Source organism: Aspergillus karnatakaensis, assembly GCF_047715665.1.
Source record: "Aspergillus karnatakaensis strain CBS 102800 unplaced genomic scaffold BJY04scaffold_69, whole genome shotgun sequence".
Classification (NCBI taxonomy): Eukaryota; Fungi; Ascomycota; class Eurotiomycetes; order Eurotiales; family Aspergillaceae; genus Aspergillus; species Aspergillus karnatakaensis.
Window position 1 is genome coordinate 93,849 of NW_027395781.1, and position 19,957 is coordinate 113,805.

The following is a 19,957-nucleotide window of genomic DNA, read 5'->3' on the forward strand; positions in this document are numbered from 1 at the left end:
CACCCGCCTGTGTACTTACATATATGAACACCAGCAGCAGGATCCTACGCGGTTAAGACACCAATCCTTTATCTGCTTGCCAATGGAACGCAATATTGCCAACTGATGATCTTGGCCTCCGCATCGTACGTAAATGTGTAATGTCATTTAACAGTGATATGAACATCTGGAATGGCTTGTGTACGGACACACAAAATCAAATATCTAAAAAAAACTCGTTTACTGCCAATAAATGCCAGACTGTTGAATTTGTAGACGTTCTCAAGCTTGTATGTCTAACATTATCCCTTCTCAACCGAATCTATCTCAACAAGGATATGGGAATCAAGACCAGGTGGTCTAGCCAGTATTCTGCGTCCGCTGTCAACCTCCCGAACAAGCGCTTCCTTTGCATCTGAGCCATCGGTGAACTCGAACTCTCTATATTGGCAGTTCCAGTATCCGGTGCCTATTACAGTTATTTACGTCGAGCTACAGTATACTCGGAATGGAGTTGAGAATGGCTAAATACAGAGTCCCTGGATACCCGTATGATGGTGGAAGTTTTCCACCAGCCCTTTGCGGTAAGCTCGACTAACAGCCAGCAAAGCACTTATGGCTTCCACTGGGTTGTCCGCCAAAGTCATAGAACTGTGTACCAAGTGCACCCGCACTATCATGTTGATCGTCTGGGAGAGGGTTCTGGCATGAACTATCCTGGTAGAAGATACAGTCGACTCCATAAGTCACAGCACCCGAAAGTTGAACCTAAGGATTTTTCAGTATTTATTTATTTAGTAAGTTAGAGCGAAGCTTACACTCTTGGAGTTGATCACAAAACAATTCCCTTCGCAAGTAGCCGAATACTCGGCTACCACGTTTGGCGTTGTACCTTCGACATCGGAATATAATCTGACGCAAGATCGAGTACCACCACAGTCGGCAGCGCTAACAAGCTGAACGCCAGCGAGAATTTGAGTAATTAAGAGGGTAGAAGGACGCATATCAGCGATTCGGGTTTGTCAGCTTCAGGTTTAGAGTGGCAAAGTCCTTTAGATGAATAATATAATTGAAGATAAAGTAGTGAATGAACTCCTATTTGTAGGAGAAATATGTCCGATATATAAGCTTTTCTCAGACATGAGGAGAATATGCTTACACGCTAGCAAACCTGTTTTTCCAGCGTCAGGGTTGCCGGACTTCTGTACATTCGAGCCTAACCGGGTGACGATAGGCTAGTTGTCAAACTTCTTCTGTATAGGCTAAGTATGATGAAAAAGGTCCGCCGCATTCTACTTTCATGCAACCAAGGACTCTTTGGCGAGGGGCTAGTTAGCGGAAAAGGCTAGAAACTCAACGGCCGATAGGCTGTTAACAAAGCCTTTCCATAAGCGGAAATGCTTGAGCAGACAAGTCTTCTTTACTATACACATTAACTTGGCCCAACTAACTCTTCTCAAGGAACAAAAAGTCAAAGGGCAGTGCTCAGCTGCTCTACCTTGACCAATCCATAATAGCGACCCCTCTTCTCCATCAGCTCCTCGTGCCTCCCCTCCTCAACAATCACACCCTGCTCCATGACATATATCCTATCGGCACTCCTCACAGCACCGAGATTATGCGTGACTGAGATTGTTGTACGCCCCGTGGACGCCAAGTTCAGAGCTTCTTGGATTAGCTTCGCAGAACTCGAATCCAGAGCCGAGGTCGCTTCATCGAGTAACAAGATCGCAGGGTTCCGGAGCAGCGCCCGAGCAATGGCAATTCGTTGCTTTTGTCCGCCAGAAAGCATGACACCGCGGGGGCCGATGGCCGTCGCAAGGCCGTTGCTAAGGTACAGTTAATTGGCGGTTACGCTGATAGAATATCAAAAGCGACGAACTTACGGCAGTGAAGTAACAAAGTCATGAATATTGGCATCTTTGCACGCCTGGAATATCTTCTCATCACTGATGTCCTTATTGTCACCTACCCCAAGCAGAATATTTTCGCGGATTGTGCCCGAGTATAGGACCGGCTCTTGAGACACATACGCGAGCCCCTGTCGGTACTCTCCTCGATCCAAGCCTCTTATATCTTGACCATCGGCTCTGATATGGCCTGCGAGTGGGTCGTAAAATCTCTCCAGCAATGCGAAAACAGTGGACTTGCCGCACCCACTACTACCCACGAGCGCGATATTCTCGCCTGGACGAACGGTGAAACTGATACCGTCTAGGACGAGGTGCGTAGATCGGGTTGGGTAGGTGAATTCGACGTCGTGGAGAGAAATTTGACCCTTGCTTTGCCATTGGCTCTTCCCAGAATGCGTTCCAACCTCCACTTTGGCTTCGGAATCGGTCTGCAGTGTACGGAAGGAAGATGGAGAGTTATCATCCTCACGCAAAAGCTCATTAAAAGTCCCCGCAGCCTTCTTCGCCTTGCCAATATCAGACGCGAAGGAAAACACCAAGCCGGCAGCCTGAGCCCCAAAGATAATCTCTGCAAAGCAGACAAAGAACTGGAAGATTGAATACTCCCCATCCGCGATCCGCCTCCCGCCGTACCAGAACGCTAACGCCACGCAGAAGAATGCAAACGACTGGGACGCTGCATAGGGGAGGGAAGACTTGAGAATCGACACGAGGCTTGCTCTCTGTTGGGTTGCAAGCTGTTGCTCGTATTGACGTGTGAACGAGTCCTCGCTCGAGAGGCTGGCAATCGTGCGGAGAGAGGATATTGCTTCGCTGGCGAAGGCTGAGGACTGCTTATACGCCTCGTGGGACCGAGATGTAAATTTGGCGATCATCCAGACACGGTAGAAACCGCAGCCGAGCAAGACGGGGATTGTGGCAATACAGACAAGCGCAATTTTCCAGCCGATTGCGAGAGCGATGGTCATTGACGCGATCAGGGTTGTGAAGCTCATGAGGATTGTCCCCAGGGTGGTTCCGCTTATTCCTGAGAGATTCTTGGCTTCCACGGCTAGAAGGGATGTAAGGGCTCCAGTCTTGTTCTGGTCGCGGTCGAAGAAAGATATCTCCTTGTGCAGGAGACTCTTGAAGAGCCTGCTCCTTGCTCGGAGAATGAGCTTTTCTGAACAGATTGCAAAAGCTATGCCTTGAATTATTAGGTTGACTAGATGGGCTAGTCCAACGACGAACATGATCAAGCACCAGAAGTTTGCGCCGGATCTCATGGAAGATATCTCGGTTTCTGGTTTTGACAGTTCACTGATGGCCTTTGCTACGAGGAATGCTAATGTTGGACCGCCGCAGCCTGCGAGGATGGAAAATGTCAGACCAAGCAAGATGAGCTTCTTTTCTGGCCGGTTGAGAGACGCTGTTAGCTGAACCATCGACCATACTGACTGGTCCTCGGGCGCTGTAATTGGTGCCGCAGGATTGACAGCCACTTCCGCTACCCGTGAAGCAGGACTCCCCTTCTCTTCAGCCAGGTCGATATCAGCGGTCGCGCTAGCTGCAGTATATGACTGATGACTCTGGGGTATCACAAGCTCCTGCGCCTCGAACAACCTGGCATACACGCCGTTTAGGCCTTGGAGCTCGCGATGCGAGCCCTCCTCTATGACCCTTCCGTCTGAGAGGACGACAATTTTATCAGCACCGACAACAGAAGAGGGTCGATGTGATACAACAATCGTAGTTCTTCCGATGGAGGCTGAATCCAATGCCTCTCTTACTAACCGGTCAGACTCCGAATCAAGAGCTGAGGTGGCCTCGTCAAGCAGCAGAATTGCAGGATTTCGAATCAGTGCACGCGCAATAGCAATTCTTTGCTTCTGGCCACCAGATAGCTGTGAGCCTCCTCCGCCAAGCTGTGTTGAATACCCTTCAGGTAACTTCATTATAAAGCCGTGGGCATTTGCCTGCTTAGCAGCGGTGTGGACTCGATCTTCTAGTCTGGAAGATAGCATATTGTGACCCTTCTCTTCAACTGCCTCATCGTCAAGCGCACCAATTGCGATATTTTCGAAGATACTCCCACTGAAAAGAACTGGTTCTTGGCCAACTAGAGCAATCCTCTGCCGAAACCACCTTAAGTTAAGCAAGGAAACATCATGACCATCACAGAGAATAGTGCCTGCGATTGGTGTGTAGAACCGTTCGATCAGCTCGATAATGGTGCTCTTGCCGGACCCTGAGGCGCCCACAATTGCTGTTCTCTTTCCGGCTTGGATCTCCAGATTGAAATCGTCTAGAATAACCTGTTCTGGTCGGCCTGGGTATACATGCTTTACTTTGCGGAACGCGATGTTTCCCTGCATATTGCCTAGCTTGAGGCCTTCCTTTGAGCTAGGGTCTAGAGGAGATACCCTATCAATAATGGAATACACCTTCGAAGCAGCAGCCACTGCACCCGCAAACGCCCGCATATGAGGAGCAATACCGCCAAAGATATGAGACCCTATCAGGATGGCAAAGGCAACAGTAATCACATCTGTCAGATGTGCGTGGCCCTGAGCTATAAAGACTGAACCAACCCAGAAGTTCAACGAATGGCTCATGAAGGTCATGGTCATGATGACTGCCACCATCATGGCAATGGAAATTTGCGCTCTGCGGCCGCTATGCTCAGCCACACGAAGTTGAGAGTCAAATCGAGCAACGAAGGTTCCCTCCGCTGACAGCGACTTTACCGTCCGAACTGACCCAAGCACCTCTTCTGCCAGACCAGCAGCAACAGAACAGTCCATCATTGCCTTTCTGGTATTCTTGATGATGAATCTCGTGCCAGCCATACTCGTCGCCAGGATCACGACGAGAATAGAAGACGCAACCAACGTGAGCTTCCAGTACTTGACGAACCCAATCACGTACGCACTGATAAGCGTAGCTAACCCGGTAACCGTGAATCCCACTTTTTCCGAAATACCCTCTTGGATTGTCTGGCAATCGAGAGCGATCCTCGAAGACAGGACGCCTGGTCCTGCGCTATCCAGAAGCGCAATATTCTGCCGCAGTACAGCACGCAGGTATTGCTGCCGGATCTCACGCGTGATCTGCTCACCAACAGCCATAAAGCCGACGGTGGATATGTATGTGGCCAAATAAGCGCCTATCCCGAGGTAGACCAGCGTCAAAGACTTTTGCGTGAGCTCGTGGTCGAATTCGTCGCGGGGGATCTCGCTCAGAGCGGCTGACTGGAAGAGACCGGCCATGTCTCCGAATAGAAGCTACATTGAGAGTAGTGTCAGTACGCTGCAAACTTGATAACATGGGCTCAACTGACGGGAAAGCATGGTAGCACTGCGCCGGCAGCAATGGCTGCTATGGTGCTCAGCGTGAGTATCAATCGGTGCTCTAGGGTTGAGAACCGATAGAGATGTCTGAACGATACTTTTGAGTCCGGCGTAGCTGTCTGCCTACGCAGGATCTCCTCGATATCACCGTCACTCGCGGCAGGAGAGGAAGCCATTGTTGCTGGTGTGTTGGTGCCCGCCTTGGAATGTTGATATTGCTGCCTCTCTAGAAAATCACTTGGGAGTTCAATCGCAGTCAGCCGAGGGCTGGACTCAGAGCCAGTCCATTCTTCTGACTCGCGCATCTGATTGTGTGCACACATCGACGCTGGCATGGCCACTGAAGCATCTCGTTGCACGCCAAGGACCAGATACGAGGCCGTGGCCTGATCAGATAACATCCAGCCCGAAGCCCTCGTTCCGGATGCGAGACAACCGGCCAATCGTCCTCCCTGCTCAGGGCAGAAGTGGAACTCAAGCTCCGAGTTACAACGCTTGGTGAGATTGATTAGATTGATACGAGCCATTGACTTTCGCCAAGTCCGCCGGCCATGCAAGGCTCGTATTTGCTCCTTTCCGGCCAATGAGGCAGAACCCTAGCTTCAATATCGCGTAACGCTGGTCAGAGATTTCATGATATTTTCTGGAAAGTTGGGCCAGTCACATGGGGTTAAGGCCGGTAGGTGTTATCTGATCCGAATATCACAGCTCGTCTCTGACTCAGGTTCTTCGTGAGGAGCCAAAGTAGGGCTTAACGCATGAGACAACGATTCTTGGCCGACAAACCCACCAACCAGGATGTTGTCTAGGCGACGGCCTCAATGGTGTTATGCCGGACGATATTTCCTCGGAGGGGGTGCGTCCAAGTCAGTTCCGAGCAGTGGCACTCGCCATTCCCGGCAGGATTCACCTCGTGGCGAGAGGCTACTTTAGCTCGGATAGGGCTAGACATCCCACCAGTCCACTTTGTTGAAATAAATGTCTCTTGTCTTCTTTCATGTCGACAATTCTATGTCCTCTCATGCTCTTTGCTATTCTGCTCATTGCAACTACCCTGAACCAAGCAAATGGCGACCAGTTCAACCCCAGCTGGCTCTCAGCCGACTGATAATGAGAAAGGCGTCGAGGCACAGACTCATACTGCCGATGATGCTGCGTCCGTGCACAGCGAGAGCTCAAGCATTCAGGCTGGCGTGCAGAAGGCTCTGATTCTGAAGAAAGCCTGGTCTCGCACGACGCTGGGCATTGCTTTTGCTAGTCTATTCATCACGACGCTCATCATTACCTTTTCTGACTATAGTCATATGCTTCTCAATCCGTATGTGACGAGTGCGTTCCGGCAGCATTCTGCCCTGAGCTCAGTGAACGTGGTGGGCAACATCACTCGTATCTGCGCGTTTCCTCTTATTGCGAAATTGAGCGATGTAAGTCGAAATACCCATGAGAAGGCCTGATACACATTGACACTTCTCATGCAGGTATTTGGCAGGGCTGAAATGTTCTCGTTCTCCATCACGGTTCAGACATTGAGTTTCATTTTATATGCCTCCAGTCCAGCCATCGCACAATACTTTGTATGTAGCCGGACCTTACTGCAGGTTTATGCTAACAGTGCTAGGTTGCCGGCGTGTTTGATGCTATCGGTTCAACTGGCTTTACTCTTACACAGCAAGTCTTCATTGCGGATGCAACCAATCTCGTGAACCGAGCCTTCTGGTCCACCCTCCCCGAATCAATCACAACCATTCCTGCCCTGTATCTCGGCTCCATTATTGGTGAGAGATTCCTCTACAACACCGGCTGGCGCTGGGGCTACGGTGCCTGGTCCATCATCACTCCCATTTGCGCAATTCCCCTCGTCGTGACCGTTGCACTCCTCCAACGGCGCGCAAAGAAACACGGACTGGGAGCCAAGAGCCTCGCTGCCGTTGCAGGCTGCCAGCCCAGCGATCCAACCTGGAAAAAGATCTACCATCTCATCTGGACCGAGCTCGACTTTCTCGGAGTCATCCTACTCGTGACAGGCTTGTCACTGATTCTTGTACCGGTTTCGCTTACAGGGTCTTTCAACCCGCAGCGATGGAAGGAGGGCTCATTCATCGCCATGCTCGTCGTGGGTGTCGTTCTCTTCGCGGCCTTCATCGTCTGGGATCTCAAGTTCAGCGCGAAGCCATTTATTCCTCGTCGGATGACCAACCGGACCGTCCTTATGGGCTGCTTCGTGCAGACATTCGACTTTATGAGCTACACGCTTTTCACCATCTTCTTCCCAAGCTATCTTCAAGTCGCGGGCGAATTCAAACCAGCGCACGCAACCCGCATCGAGTAAGCCATTAACCCTACATCTCCTTTCGCCAGCCAAACACGCTAGATCACTAACAAATCAGCAACTCCCTCCGCGTCGCCTTCCAGATAACCGGCCTCCTCGTCGCAGTCGGCATGAAGTACACCAAAACCAGCCGGTACTGGCTCCTCGCGGGCCCCCCGCTCGTCATCCTCGGCCAGGGACTAATGATCTACCTCGTCGACTCCGCCAACGGCACAGAAGTAACCTTTATCGTTTCGAAGGTCCTCTCAGGGATCGGCAGAGCCCTCTGGCAAACAGCGGGCCAAGTCTCCGTGCAAGCCGTCGTACCTAGACAAGACGTCGCTGTTGTCACAGGGTTATTCCAGGCAGCGAATAGTGTCGGCGGTGCGATTGGGACTAGGTACGTACACACCATACATTCTACACCGCACACTACCCATGTCGTACGACTCGCTTGGTTAACGTGAAGTTGTGAGGACAGCGTCGCCGGCGCAATCTGGCGCAACACCCTCCCCAGCAAACTAACAACCTACCTCCCGCTCGAGGTTCAATCCAACGCAACATCCATCTTCCAGTCCATGCCTGTCGCGCAATCCTACGAGCCCGGCACGCCGGCGCGAATGGCGATTAACCGTGCGTACTGGGAGAGCCAGAAGATTCTGGCGATCGTGTCGACTTGTCTGTGCGTGCCGAACCTGGTCGCTATGTTCTTTATGAAGGATGTGAGGCTTGATGTTGCGGATCGGGAGGATGAGGCTGGGGTTGAGAGGGCGCTGGCGAGGATTAAGGAGAAGGGGGAGGGGGGCAGTAACATGTAATGATAATGGCGAATTGAGGGAGATAGATCTGCGTCATATATCCTGCTGTAACTAAATCTGACCTGAGACGATGCTAGGGGTTCCTGGAGGATGATGCGCTGGCGGTCCATGATTTGCTCACAGAAGCAAGCGCCGCCAACTGGCACCCCCGCCTCTAATGTTGTGCAGAATCCTACTTTCGTGACTTCTTCCCAGGATTTCTGAGGCAATCCTGCCTTGGTGCGACAATGACTGCATAAGGCTTCCAAAAGGGTAGTGGCAGCGGACATGACATAAAGTGCACAGCGCCAGGGAGATTCCGAGAGACTTCATACCTCATGTCTGTTGAGCTATCTTTACTCTCCAACAGTCCAACTACAGACCCAGTCCCCCAAGACCCAAAGCCAAAGTTGGCTGGATTTCATTCCAAGACACCTGGGCTTGGGAGCTTGTTGCAACTGGCTTTAGCAACGCTTGCTTTCTTGCTATTTGTGGGATTCTATTTGCATACGACGACCAGCCGCGCCCCAGCATGCTGTACAGGCTCTCCCTCAACTCTGTCATCTCCGTGCTAGCGACAGCGTGCAAATCCTCTCTGATCTTAGCCGTGGCTGAGGCAATCAGTCAGTGGAAATTGGATGTGGCTGGATGAACCTAGACGACTACTCAGTATCCAAGCCTTTGATAATGCAAGCCGGGGCCCGCTGGGGTCAGCCGCCATTCTTTTTAGCACATATGGTCGCTCACTGATGTTGCTTGGAGCAATCGTCCTTGTCCTGCTCTTGGTCTTTGACCCGTTTATACAACAAGCCATGGCCTATCCAGAAAGACTACTCGCTGTAGGCGACGGCGCCGCAGAAGCCCGGCAATCCCGCCTGGGCATCCCCGAGCATCGCGTTGCAATGGGCGAGTACGAGGACGATATCCATGAGCTTCAATTCGCCTATCACAGGGCATGCTGGACTCGAGATTTAGCAGTCCTTCCGTCTTGCTCGACGGGAAATTGCACCTGGCCACCCTACCAATCTCTCCGGTCAGAGCAGGAGGAGGGCGGCCGACTTGTGTTGCGCAGAATGTGATGTACCCATGGTATATTTACCATGGTACTTCTTGAGATGTACTTAGGGCGTAGTGTTGTGGGTTTATTATTGATCGATATGTAGAGCCGGGGTTATTTTACTCTTGGGGGAAGAGACCTGCCTGCCGGCCATGCAATGACTCGTAACCAGACCACTACTACCTACCTAGCCGCAACCACTCTGTCCTTGAAACGCAAACTCGCTTACTCGAGCCTCTTTAGGTTATCTAGTTATAGATAGTAACCTAATAAATGAAGGAAGCCATGGCAGACGTCAGTCCGTGCTCGTTCACTCAAGCTAGGCAAGCCCTAAGCCGCCAAGACTCCAGCTTCATTGCACTTTTTTTTTCTCTTTTCTTCTTGGTTGGAGAACGAACTGAAAATATCTGTAGGTTTCCCTGTCGACAGTATTATTTTTCCGATTCCATTTCTCTGTCCAAGCAGAAGAGGAGAGATGAACATCCTTCTTAACCTCGTCCTCGGGACAAGACAAATTGTGGGATGATGTTACACTAGCCTAGTTAGCACACCTGCACTGCACAAGTCGCTTGCCAACACAACCTATCTTGATAAAATGATACTATCTCCTTTGGAGAACGATGTCTGGGGTACGATTTTAGTCCGTCAGAGCAAGGATCGGCAGACATGCACAGGTGGCGCCACTGACCTACCACGAGTACGGAGTAGGTAAGCGGATGTATAGGATTAAGTAGATGAAGAAGTCGAGCTGCAGGGACTTGGGGCTTGGGGCATGGGGCTTGGGAGGGGCGAAACAGGGTTTTCTTAATCATGAGAGTATAACTATACACCGTGTAGCGAGTCATGTATGCACGGAGACGTAGCATGAAGACTTCCCTCGTGATTGTTTCCTTATGTGGCTTACGACCGTAGAATCAGAATTGGATGCTGACCAGGGCCTTTGGTTCAATGATAGGCTCTGCGCTTGATTGGCGTTAAACTGGTATTGCGCACAATGCTTTGTAGTACTGTTTACATCTGGTGATTGTGGTATGGTATTCATCAAAGAATATGCCCTCACCTACACTGGCTTTGACCTTGAATCTCAGTCTTTATCAATAGCATATCCAAGCCACTCATACGAGTTCCGCACCAGGGCAATTGGGAGGCGAATAGACCTAGTAGTGGTCAAAGCTGCAAGACTGACTGCGGGCGCGGGATCCGTGGGGGCCGTGGCCCTGGACCACCTGTGAGTCTGAGATCAAAGTTGAAGATACATTTGGCCCCCAGGCCGAGTCCCTTCTGCCCTGATTTTCCTCTTGAACATATTGAGCCAAGTCGCCAAGAAGCCATCCCCGGGGCCAAAAACCGGGGCTAGAGCCTGAGAAGGCTGACGGTGTGGCGTGGCTAGTGTCTAGTATAAAAGGGTAGATAGAGCTGATTGCTCGAGTGGGGATACCAAGAGCTGTGTCGAAACTGAACTGCCCTTGGCTGTCGTCAGTGGTTCGGGTTTCTGGTTCTGGTTGCTGGTGTCAAGGTGCAGATCTGCAGGGAGGTTTTCCGGCTGTGGTTAGAGAGCACGGTACGGGGTGGCCGGTTGGAGTTGGGGTTGGTTTGGAAGTGGGATGGAGATGGATGTGAATGTGAATGTGGTGCTCTGGTATGTTGTATCGGTGTAGATACGGAGAGACATACAGGCTGAGACTGAGACAGGCTCAAGGAAATCTATAAAGCCAGGCCCAACCCTCACTATCTAGAACTAACTCTCCAACCAGCTCAACAATCCACATCCCAAACCAACTTCCTCACCTTCAACCACAATGAAGACCACCGCCATCCTCGCCACCGTCCTCGCGGCCGCCCCCGCCGTTCTCGCCGGCGACCTCTGCCTCTCCGCAGCATGCACCCTCGCACCCCCCGACCAAGGCGCCGCCTGCGGCTGGTACCAGATGTGGTCGCCCGGCGTTGATGTCTGCGGTCCCGGAACCGCTGAGATCCGGTATGTCCATTCATCCCATCCCTAATACACATATACATCCATGGACCAAGCTGACTCCACCAGAACCGGCACCTACGACACCCTCGAGGAACTCCTCACCGCCACGGGCCCGCGCATTCTGAACGACATCTGCGGACACATGGTCGCGCTCTCGTGGTCTGACGGCGCCCCCGTGCTGGACTACGTGGATGTGGAGGGTGGTTCTTCGTGGTACCAGGCTGCGCAGAACATTGCGGGCGAGACGGTCTGCAGCTACAGCGGTACCGACTGTGGCAATGCGGGGCCGATCTTCAGCGAGTGGTACTGGCCTGATCTGCCTATTTGCTAGATGGTAATGAGATGGAGATGGAACTGGGGAAGAGGAGAGGCTTGTTAGTTGGGTAGTTGGGTAGGATGGCTTGATTCATGAGTAGACGGGGGAGAGATTTCTGATTCGCACTATCGGATGGCCTGGCCTGTATCTACACTACAGTTACCTTCACTCCACTCTACTTGATGAATCGATGTGGAATATCAGCTAGATAATATGAACGTGGGTTCTGGCGGAACAGACCAGGTTTGCTTGGATAGTAGGAGTAAGTATTCTGTAGTACACTATGAGTACGGACTTATTAAACAGAAATAAGTCACCCTTGCCCCATAGATCATCCATACCTACCTACCCTAGTACGTTCGACGACCTAGTGATTTGAAATCAACTGCTCACCCCATGCGCTCTCTCCCTTCTGCCAGTACCAATGTTTTGATCCTTTAGGAATGCCTTACACGTAGGGCTTGTCAGTATGTGAGTTGGCAGGTACCCACCACCTATGCCATTGATATATGATGCGTTCTTATAGTCTGAATGGTTCATAAGCCCTAACCCTAACCCTCTTCGAAGCTTCAGATATGCAACAGTAGTAGTTCTAGTGGGACAATGGGAGTGGAATCAGCAGTAGATTAGAATTTGAGTTGTAATTTATCGATATTATAGTGGTAGATGTACCTAATTTCCGTATCTTGTTGCTGGATATAGATCTACTCGAATGCAGGAGGCGTATCCTTCGCAAAAGCTGTGATTGCTTGGTAGTGAGAGTATGTGAAGATCGAGCAGATTTCATTGTACATAGTTAGCGGTATCAATCAGGATAAAGGCAGTTCTGTGCGCGCATAGCCCGGGTCATGCTGCGTTCAAGACGACTCGTTTGATATAAAGACGTTGAGTGGGGATTAATAGTAACAATAATAAAGAGCCATACGGCATAATTCATTCAATACTGCTATCCTTCTAGAGTCTATGGACGGTTCAACTGATTTTGATCTAAACATCCCTCATCTCCTCATTGCCCTCCTTAACCGCCTGCCCCATTGCTTGTGCATCGGTCTGATAACTCTTGAACTTCCAAGCTGGAACCTTCTTCATGAACATCTCATCTAGCTCCCCATACGTCCTACCCGCCGTTTCAGGCTGGTAGAACCACAGGTATACAAGACAGATGATTGACAGCCCACCGAAAATAAACATGACTTTTGCGCCGAGGTTGGCTTTGTCTGGGTTGAATAGGTAAGGGAGGACGAACGACCACATCGTGTACAGACCATTCTGGAGAGCGAGGCCGATAGCAATGGTCTTGATGCGCAGGCGGGAGGTAGAGACCTCGGCCAGGATGGTGTAGCCCGCAGCACCGATGGTGGAATTGTACCACCAGCAGTAGAGGAGGATAAGAGCGACGGTACCCTTAACTGCGCCATCGGAATTTGGGTTTGTTTTGTCGGAGGCGACGACGCCAAGGCCGCCAGTGACCATGAGGATACAGGTCATGACGAAGAGGCCGAAGATCATGAGGTTCCGGCGCCCTAGTCGGTCAATCATAAAGTACGACATGACGTTGCCGACAATTGACAAGACCTGTTGGGCGATCTGGAGGCGGAAGCTCATTTGATTGCTATAGCCTGCCAACTGCATGTAGTAGGTTGAGTAGCTGGAGGCGAAGATCACACCGGAGAGAGCTTGGATGGAGAGCGGGGCGATGGAGATGATTGTTCGGCGGAGGTTGGAGCGGCGGAAACACTCGAGGTAAGTTGCGCCTTCGGTTTCGGCGCGGACTTGCTCGAGGGTGACTTTTATGGAAGCGAGCTTTTTCACCTTCTGGGCGTCGTTGTAGCCGAGGCGGGTTAGAGAGGCGAGGGCCTCTTCGTCACGGCCCTTGGAGACCAACCACCAGGGTGATTCAGGCATAAAGAAGATGAGTGCGAGGGCGACGCCCGCGTATCCGTATTGCGCGGCGAAGACGGCACGGTAGGCCCAGCGGGTCGTGTAGGTGCCTGTTGTGTTGGTGATGAGGGCTACGATGAACGGGCCGATACAGTAGGCCATAGCAGAGAGGCAGGTGAGGGTACCGCGGAGGGCGAGGGGAGATATCTCGCCAACATAGGTGATAGGGACGGAGGCGAGAGCACCAAGGGCAAAGCCGTTGAGGAATTTACCCCCGAAGAACATCTCGTTGGTGGTGGCCACGAACTCAACGGTCACGGCAGCCACGGAGATCAGCAGAGCGCCGAGCGTCGTCCACTTCCGCCCGAAGGTGTCGGCAATCTGACCGGAGCATAGGGCGCCCACCACTGCAGAGGCGACAGGCCCGCCATTGAAGGCAGATTGCCATTTGGTATCAAGGACCCAGTTGCCGTCGTAAAAGCTCCCAAAGTCCTGACGGAACTGGGGGATACCGGTCACGTTTCCGGCAGCTTGGTTCTCGAAGCTGACCAGCAGAATACACCATACGGCATAGACACACCAGGCGAAGATCCAAGGATACTTCTTCAGACTGTCCCACTTGCCAAGCTCATGGTCCTCTTGGTCGGCGAGGTAGCCTAGTTGGTGGTCTTCGGTCTGCTCGACCATATCCACGCTGGCTTTGTCCATGGCGAGACAAATTATATGAGATGAATGGGGAGTTCAAAAAAGGGAGGAAGCAAGGGATGAATCATAGGCGTGGAGAAACACCAACTTCACGCTGGAATGATGATCTATTTATCTCCACGCTGTTTCTCAAAATGGCATGACACTTCCTCCGTATGAATCGCAAGGCTACTGTGCCATGGGGAAAGATTTCTGTATTCGGAAGACCCTCAACAACACAAGGGCGCGCGCGAGCACAGGATCGGAAAAGACAGGCGAAGCGTTAGGTTGAGCCCGACAAACCTTAAGCACTAGCCACGTTCAGCTTCGCGTAAATGGTGTCCGGGGGCCCGCATGGGTCGGGATCGGGGTGAGAACCGTCGCAAAGGATGAGGTTTGTTCCGAATCGGCAGTTCTTGGAGTCAAGCGAGACAATTGCGTGGGGATTCGGCATGACTGCATGGAGAAGAAGTCCACTTGGGTCGGAGATGTTGGGGGATCGGGGAACTCCAGAGTCGCCACAAACCGGATCCCCAGATCAGGTGAGAGGATGAGCCGAAGATTTCCCGTCGACGGGGCAATTCCATCCACCTCCCGTCCAGCTTGCTTTGTCCAAGCAGGCTTCATTGGCATCGTCATTTGCGGGGTCAAGTAGGGATCCTTCGGGGAGAACGTAATATAGCCTCGGTGACAGATGCTCCGGAGTGCAGGATGATGATGATGGCTTTAAAAAGCGAAGTGTTCTGCGAATGATGGTGGTGGTGAGAAGCTGCCGCCATGCCGGGAGCTCGGGGAGGAGAGTCATGTGATCATTAAACAGTTCTTTGTAAAACAGGTATATTGGCTTCTGGGTAATGTATCTAACTCATCTAAGGATCATAGCTTTGAGCTTCAAGAGCAAACTCCGCCTTTCCAGTGATATCTCTCACAGACTGTCCGACGGACACTTCATAGTCACCCGCTAGCAGCTCCCACTTGCTGCTCTTCTCGCTGAAGTGAGCAAGTTGACGAGTGCTGAATGTTACGCTGGCAGTCTTGGTCTCTCCCGGTTGGAGCTGAACCTTAGCAAAACCAACAAGTTCCTTGAAGGGGTTCTCTGGGATGGCCTTCTTCGCACCGGCATAGACCTGAACAACTTCAGCACCAGCAACAGAGCCAGCGTTAGTCACATCGACGGTCACTTCTACGGAGCTGCCGCTGGTGACATTGACCTTGTGGTTTGCGTGTGTAAAGGAAGTGTAGGAAAGCCCGAAACCAAAGGGGAACAGAACCTTGGAGCGGTTCTCCTCTGACAGATCGTAGTGCCGGTAGCCCACGAAAATTCCTTCCTCGTAGGTGACTTCGAGTCGACGCTGACCGTCCTTCTCAACGTACTCACCAGGGAAGTTGCCGTGTGCGGGAGCATCTTCCAGTTTCTTAGGGAACGACACAGGCAGACGACCGGCAGGGTTCACAGCGCCAGTAAGCACGTCGGCAATCGCGTTACCCGCCTCTTGTCCAGGGAACCACGCTTGAACAACGGCCTTGACCTTGTCCAACCAGGGCATGGCAACAGCAACACCCGTGCAGTTGACGACGACAGTGTTAGAGTTGACGGCTCCAACAGCCTCAACGAGGCGGTCCTGGGAGCCGTTGCTGGGAAGGTGGAAGCTGATCTGGTCCTGGCCCTCAGTCTCCCAGTCTGGGGTGTGGCCAGTGAAGACGATCGCAACATCGGATTCCTTGGCCAATTCCACGGCCTCGGAAAGGAGATCTCGGTTGTGGTCCTGCTCGGTCATGAAGCCCAGGCGGAAACCAATCAGACCCTCCAGCATGGAAAGCCCTCCACTAATGGTAGGCTTTACCGTTTCAATCTCAATGGTATAGGTAGTTCCGGCTTCAAAAGTATACTGGACCTCTAGCTCCTTCACACCACCCAAGAGGAAGGCCATGGTGTCGGGGCAGTTCTCCTTTTGTTCGTACAGGACCTTGCCGTCAATCAGCACCTTCGACTGGCCTAATCCAGACATGGAGAGATAGTGGTTTCCGCTCTGCGTAGGTGTGAAGCGGCCAGTGGCACGGACACTTCCATAAGATTCCTTGACGAAGATTGGCACGTAGGTGGGCAGCTCGGAAGTGCTCGAGTCGGCAGGTTTACCAGTAGGCTCTTCACCGGCGTAGAAGTCTAGTGTCCAGCCAGTCTGACCATCACGGTTCACCACTCCTTCGGCCAACAATGGGAGCTGGCGGAAGGTGTGCGCGCCCTTGGCGAACTGGAGATCCACCTTGTCGCCCAGGGCGGCACGAAGACCTTCCTCGGGAGTAATACGGTAGTGAGCGTTGACTGACGCACTACCACCACCATGGATCAGAGCCTCGCGCGCATAGCCAAGTAGAGCCACCTTCTTCTTGGCCAGTTTCTCCTTCTTCAAGGGAAGCACAGCGCCATCGTTCTTGAGAAGGACGAGGCCTTGGCTGCCAACAGAGCGGATGAGGCGTTGGTGTTCCGGCAGGATGATTGCCCTTTCGTCTGGAATTGACGGGTCATTGAAGCAGTTCAGCTTTGTGAGGAGCTCTAGGACGTTGCGAGCGCGGTCGTCGATAGTCTTTTCGGAAACGGCACCCGACTTGACGGCCTCAACAACTTCCTCAATCTTGCGCCACCTGGTTGGGCCAGGCATTTCCAGATCAAGACCGGCGTTCAGCGACTCAGCGGTGGAATTGGTACCACCCCAGTCGCTCATGACAAGGCCCTTCCAGCCCCATTGACCCCGAAGCACATCCTTCAGCAGGAACTCATGGGAGTCGGCATGGGTGCCATTCACAATGTTGTAAGCAGTCATCACAGCCAGAGGCTTGGCCTCCTTGATAGCAATCTCAAAAGGCTTCAGGTAGATCTCACGGAGGGCCCGCTCCGCGACGTGTTCATTGACTGTGAATCGGCAGGTTTCTTGCTCGTTGACAGCATAGTGCTTGATCGTGGCAGCCACTCCCTTCTCTTGCAGACCGTTGATGTACTGGGCAGCCAGCTTTCCAGCCAAGAAAGGGTCCTCTGAGAAGGACTCAAAGTTACGTCCACCGAGGGGATGGCGATGAGGGCAGACAGTGGGAGCTAATCTAGAAGCTGTTAGTCCGGCTTTATAATTATGTGTAGCGGTCAACTTACAGCACTCTTGCGCCCTTTGACAGTGTCTCTTCAGCCAAGGCATTTCCGATGTGTTTTGCGGCCTCAACATCCCATGTAGCAGCCAGCAAAGACGACGCTGGGAAACAGGCAGCTGTCACACCACCCTTGAAAGTAGCGCCTCGAGCGCCGTTAGGGCCATCTGATGTCTGGACAATTGTCAACTCTGAGCGTCTTCATGTTTAGGTGTAGGACCAACCTTGACAGAAGGTACTCCCTTTTCTGGGATATCGACTGTTTCCCAAAAGTTCTTTCCGGCAAGCAGCGAAATCTATTATAGTTAGCACGATGTGCTTTCACAGTGAGATGACGTTATTACCTTTTCCTCGAGAGACAGCTTGGAGAGCAGACTCTCGATTTTTGTTGAATCGACACTCTGGAAGCTCATGATGAAGGCTTGGCAACGCTCGCTGGAGTAGAAAGAGGCTGAGAGAGAAGTTCAAACCAGGTGTTTTCATGAGCAACAAGCAGGAGCTTTGTATCTTGCTTCCAGGACATCCGGGCCGGATCCCCGCATGAAGGATCGTTGCACATGTTGCCAATGTGGAGTTGATTGGAAATAAATGGGTCAATGATGATGGATTGCTGTTCGGCATGAGTCGTCGGTCTTTCTGCTCGATGGTTCGGTTAATCTTCGGCTCTTCTCTCTGATTCGGATTAGCCTGCAATCGTGTGCTAGGCTTCTTTAGGTAGTCACCTAATGCTTTGGATGTATCACATGATCATAACGGACTTGCAGCAACTGGAGGCTGTGGCTTCCTCATCCAGCGCAGCAGTGGGTCTGAGTCTGTGAAGGTCAACCCCTCACCTCAAATCCTCAAAATGACCATCGTCGCCAGAATGGGCGACTTGCGTTCTGCTTTCTGTCGCTCGCCTTCTCATCCAGAACATCATGACCGATCTTGCCAATCTACAGAGCTTCCCGACGAGGCCGCGAGTGTTCATTGTCTCCGACATCTCCAACGAACCCGATGACGCCGAGTCACTAGTGCGCTACCTACTATACTCTCACCAGTTCCAAACAGAAGGACTAGTTGCCTGTACTTCAACATGGATGAAGAACAAGGTCTGTCCTCAGGACATGCACAAGATCATTGAAGCCTACGAAAAGGTTGTCGACAACCTGAACGCCCACGTCCATCCCGATGCGAAATACCAGCCTGCGAGCTATTTTCGAGGCCTCGTGCGCAAGGGTGCGGAGGTCTATGGCATGGCTGCGGTAGGAGATGATATACCTCTCAGTGAAGGCGGCGAGTTGCTTCTTGAGCGCATCCAAGCCCCTAGCGACCAGCCTTTATGGTTACTCTGCTGGGGTGGAACAAACGTCCTAGCTCAAGTGCTTCTTCGCATTCAGAAATTGTATCCTGCAGAAGAAGCTTCCAAGCTTCGTTCTAAGCTCCGCGTCTACGCCATATCGGATCAGGATGACACCGGCGCCTGGATTCGCCATAGATATCCTGATGTCTTCTACATTGCCTCGGTGCACGGTTGGAATCATTATGGCCTTGCTGCTTGGACCGGTATTTCTGGCGACAAATATTACAACTTTGATCAAGGCGGACCAGACTTTACGAAAATGACGAAAGAGTGGATACGCGAGAATATTCAAATCGGTCCGTTAGGGTCTGCGTATCCCAATTACCTCTTTATCCCCGAGGGTGATACAGCAACTTTTCTGTACCTCATTCAGAACGGGCTGGGTGTTCCCGAACATCCGGAGTACGGCTCCTGGGGTGGCCGGTATCAGCGTTCTGACGTGAGCGCCAGCGGCCTTGCTAGCTTGCACTACGGGGATACTGTCGACCGGGTTGTAGGGGCAGATGGTCGGACATACACAACGAACCACGGCACAATCTGGCGCTGGCGAGACAGCTTCCAGAATGACTTTGCTGCGCGTATAAAATGGTCCCTCTCGTCGGACTTTGCCTCCGCAAACCATGCTCCCATAATCTCGGTCAACGGCAACACCAGCTTAGCGCCATTGGAGATCGAGGCTGAGGCAGGTTCGACCTTTACTCTCGATGCATCCGAAACCCGTGACCCAGATGGCGACGTCCTTTCGTTCAAATGGTTCCATTACAAAGACCCGAGTGCTACGCAATCATGGGTGGATGCGGAGGTCGCAGATCTAGGCATCAAGCCTGTCGAAGAAGGTCGGAAAGTCGAAGTCACAGTTCCTCCAGCCGAGAGATGCTGCGTAGACATGATGAGCAGACAACCCATTCCTCGAGGGCAAATTCTACATATAATCTTGCAGGTGACGGATAGCGGGTCGCCTGCCTTGACAAGCTACCGACGAGTACTCATTCAGACAACAAACCCTCGACTAGAGGGTGGAGGTAAGGGAGCCGACGCCATTGGCGATCTCATGGCGGAATTTGCGTAACAATCTTGCTATAACGTATATCATGACCTGATAATCCAAACTATACCATATGCCAAGTCTCGTCTTGATACTCTCCACAGCGTCCGTAATGACGCAGTAGTAGAGCTTGTATTCCTATGAGCAGCCTAGTTCCTACCATGGTTTTGGAGTGGTTGACTTCGGAGTAATG

At 52.0% G+C, this 19,957-nt stretch overlaps 7 protein-coding genes across 7 annotated transcripts; 3 read left to right on the forward strand and 4 right to left on the reverse strand.

The window, feature by feature from the left end:
* Nucleotides 1-281: 281 nt before the first annotated feature.
* Nucleotides 282-983, reverse strand: BJY04DRAFT_223223 (uncharacterized protein; the record flags this gene model as incomplete). Its single annotated transcript, XM_073717631.1, has 3 exons — nucleotides 282-448; nucleotides 579-747; nucleotides 798-983. The coding sequence occupies 3 exons, from the start codon at nucleotides 981-983 to the stop codon at nucleotides 282-284; spliced, it is 522 nt and encodes a 173-aa protein (XP_073566100.1).
* Nucleotides 984-1,450: 467 nt separating this feature from the next.
* On the reverse strand, nucleotides 1,451-5,397 carry BJY04DRAFT_231751 (ABC transporter ATP-binding protein; the record flags this gene model as incomplete). Its single annotated transcript, XM_073719613.1, has 3 exons — nucleotides 1,451-1,808; nucleotides 1,866-5,155; nucleotides 5,212-5,397. The coding sequence occupies 3 exons, from the start codon at nucleotides 5,395-5,397 to the stop codon at nucleotides 1,451-1,453; spliced, it is 3,834 nt and encodes a 1,277-aa protein (XP_073566101.1).
* An 891-nt stretch (nucleotides 5,398-6,288) lies between these two features.
* BJY04DRAFT_223225 (siderophore iron transporter mirA) lies at nucleotides 6,289-8,347 on the forward strand (the record flags this gene model as incomplete). The annotated part of the gene is made up of 5 exons (XM_073717632.1): nucleotides 6,289-6,645; nucleotides 6,700-6,795; nucleotides 6,840-7,546; nucleotides 7,609-7,929; nucleotides 8,011-8,347. 5 exons carry the CDS (start codon nucleotides 6,289-6,291, stop codon nucleotides 8,345-8,347), a joined length of 1,818 nt encoding a protein of 605 aa, XP_073566102.1.
* A 2,726-nt stretch (nucleotides 8,348-11,073) lies between these two features.
* BJY04DRAFT_231752 (uncharacterized protein) lies at nucleotides 11,074-12,514 on the forward strand (the record flags this gene model as incomplete). Its single annotated transcript, XM_073719614.1, has 4 exons — nucleotides 11,074-11,361; nucleotides 11,425-11,597; nucleotides 11,656-11,692; nucleotides 12,475-12,514. The coding sequence occupies exons 1-4, from the start codon at nucleotides 11,183-11,185 to the stop codon at nucleotides 12,512-12,514; spliced, it is 429 nt and encodes a 142-aa protein (XP_073566103.1). The 5' UTR covers nucleotides 11,074-11,182.
* An 84-nt stretch (nucleotides 12,515-12,598) lies between these two features.
* Nucleotides 12,599-14,719, reverse strand: BJY04DRAFT_200208 (general substrate transporter). The gene has a single exon (XM_073712893.1). It carries the CDS (start codon nucleotides 14,261-14,263, stop codon nucleotides 12,662-12,664), a length of 1,602 nt encoding a protein of 533 aa, XP_073566104.1. The 5' UTR covers nucleotides 14,264-14,719; the 3' UTR covers nucleotides 12,599-12,661.
* A 355-nt stretch (nucleotides 14,720-15,074) lies between these two features.
* Nucleotides 15,075-17,958, reverse strand: BJY04DRAFT_143748 (glycoside hydrolase family 3 protein). The gene is made up of 4 exons (XM_073708734.1): nucleotides 17,722-17,958; nucleotides 17,602-17,673; nucleotides 17,385-17,551; nucleotides 15,075-17,335 (listed from the first exon to the last, which is right to left on the reverse strand). The coding sequence occupies exons 1-4, from the start codon at nucleotides 17,788-17,790 to the stop codon at nucleotides 15,109-15,111; spliced, it is 2,535 nt and encodes an 844-aa protein (XP_073566105.1). The 5' UTR covers nucleotides 17,791-17,958; the 3' UTR covers nucleotides 15,075-15,108.
* A 219-nt stretch (nucleotides 17,959-18,177) lies between these two features.
* BJY04DRAFT_200211 (uncharacterized protein) lies at nucleotides 18,178-19,954 on the forward strand. Its single transcript, XM_073712894.1, has one exon. The coding sequence runs from the start codon at nucleotides 18,295-18,297 to the stop codon at nucleotides 19,786-19,788; it is 1,494 nt and encodes a 497-aa protein (XP_073566106.1). The 5' UTR covers nucleotides 18,178-18,294; the 3' UTR covers nucleotides 19,789-19,954.
* The last annotated feature ends 3 nt before the right edge of the window (nucleotides 19,955-19,957 follow it).

Excerpts from the sequence above, each read along its gene's own strand:
- BJY04DRAFT_200208 (XM_073712893.1), bottom strand. The coding sequence starts at position 14,263 with ATGGACAAAGCCAGCGTGGATATGGTCGAGCAGACCGAAGACCACCAA.
- BJY04DRAFT_143748 (XM_073708734.1), bottom strand. The coding sequence starts at position 17,790 with ATGAGCTTCCAGAGTGTCGATTCAACAAAAATCGAGAGTCTGCTCTCC. Across the intron at positions 17,552-17,601 it reads AGGGAGTACCTTCTGTCAAG|ACATCAGATGGCCCTAACGG; the intron begins GTTGGTCCTACA and ends ACAATTGTCCAG. Across the intron at positions 17,336-17,384 it reads TCAAAGGGCGCAAGAGTGCT|ATTAGCTCCCACTGTCTGCC; the intron begins GTAAGTTGACCG and ends AACAGCTTCTAG.
- BJY04DRAFT_200211 (XM_073712894.1), top strand. The coding sequence starts at position 18,295 with ATGACCGATCTTGCCAATCTACAGAGCTTCCCGACGAGGCCGCGAGTG.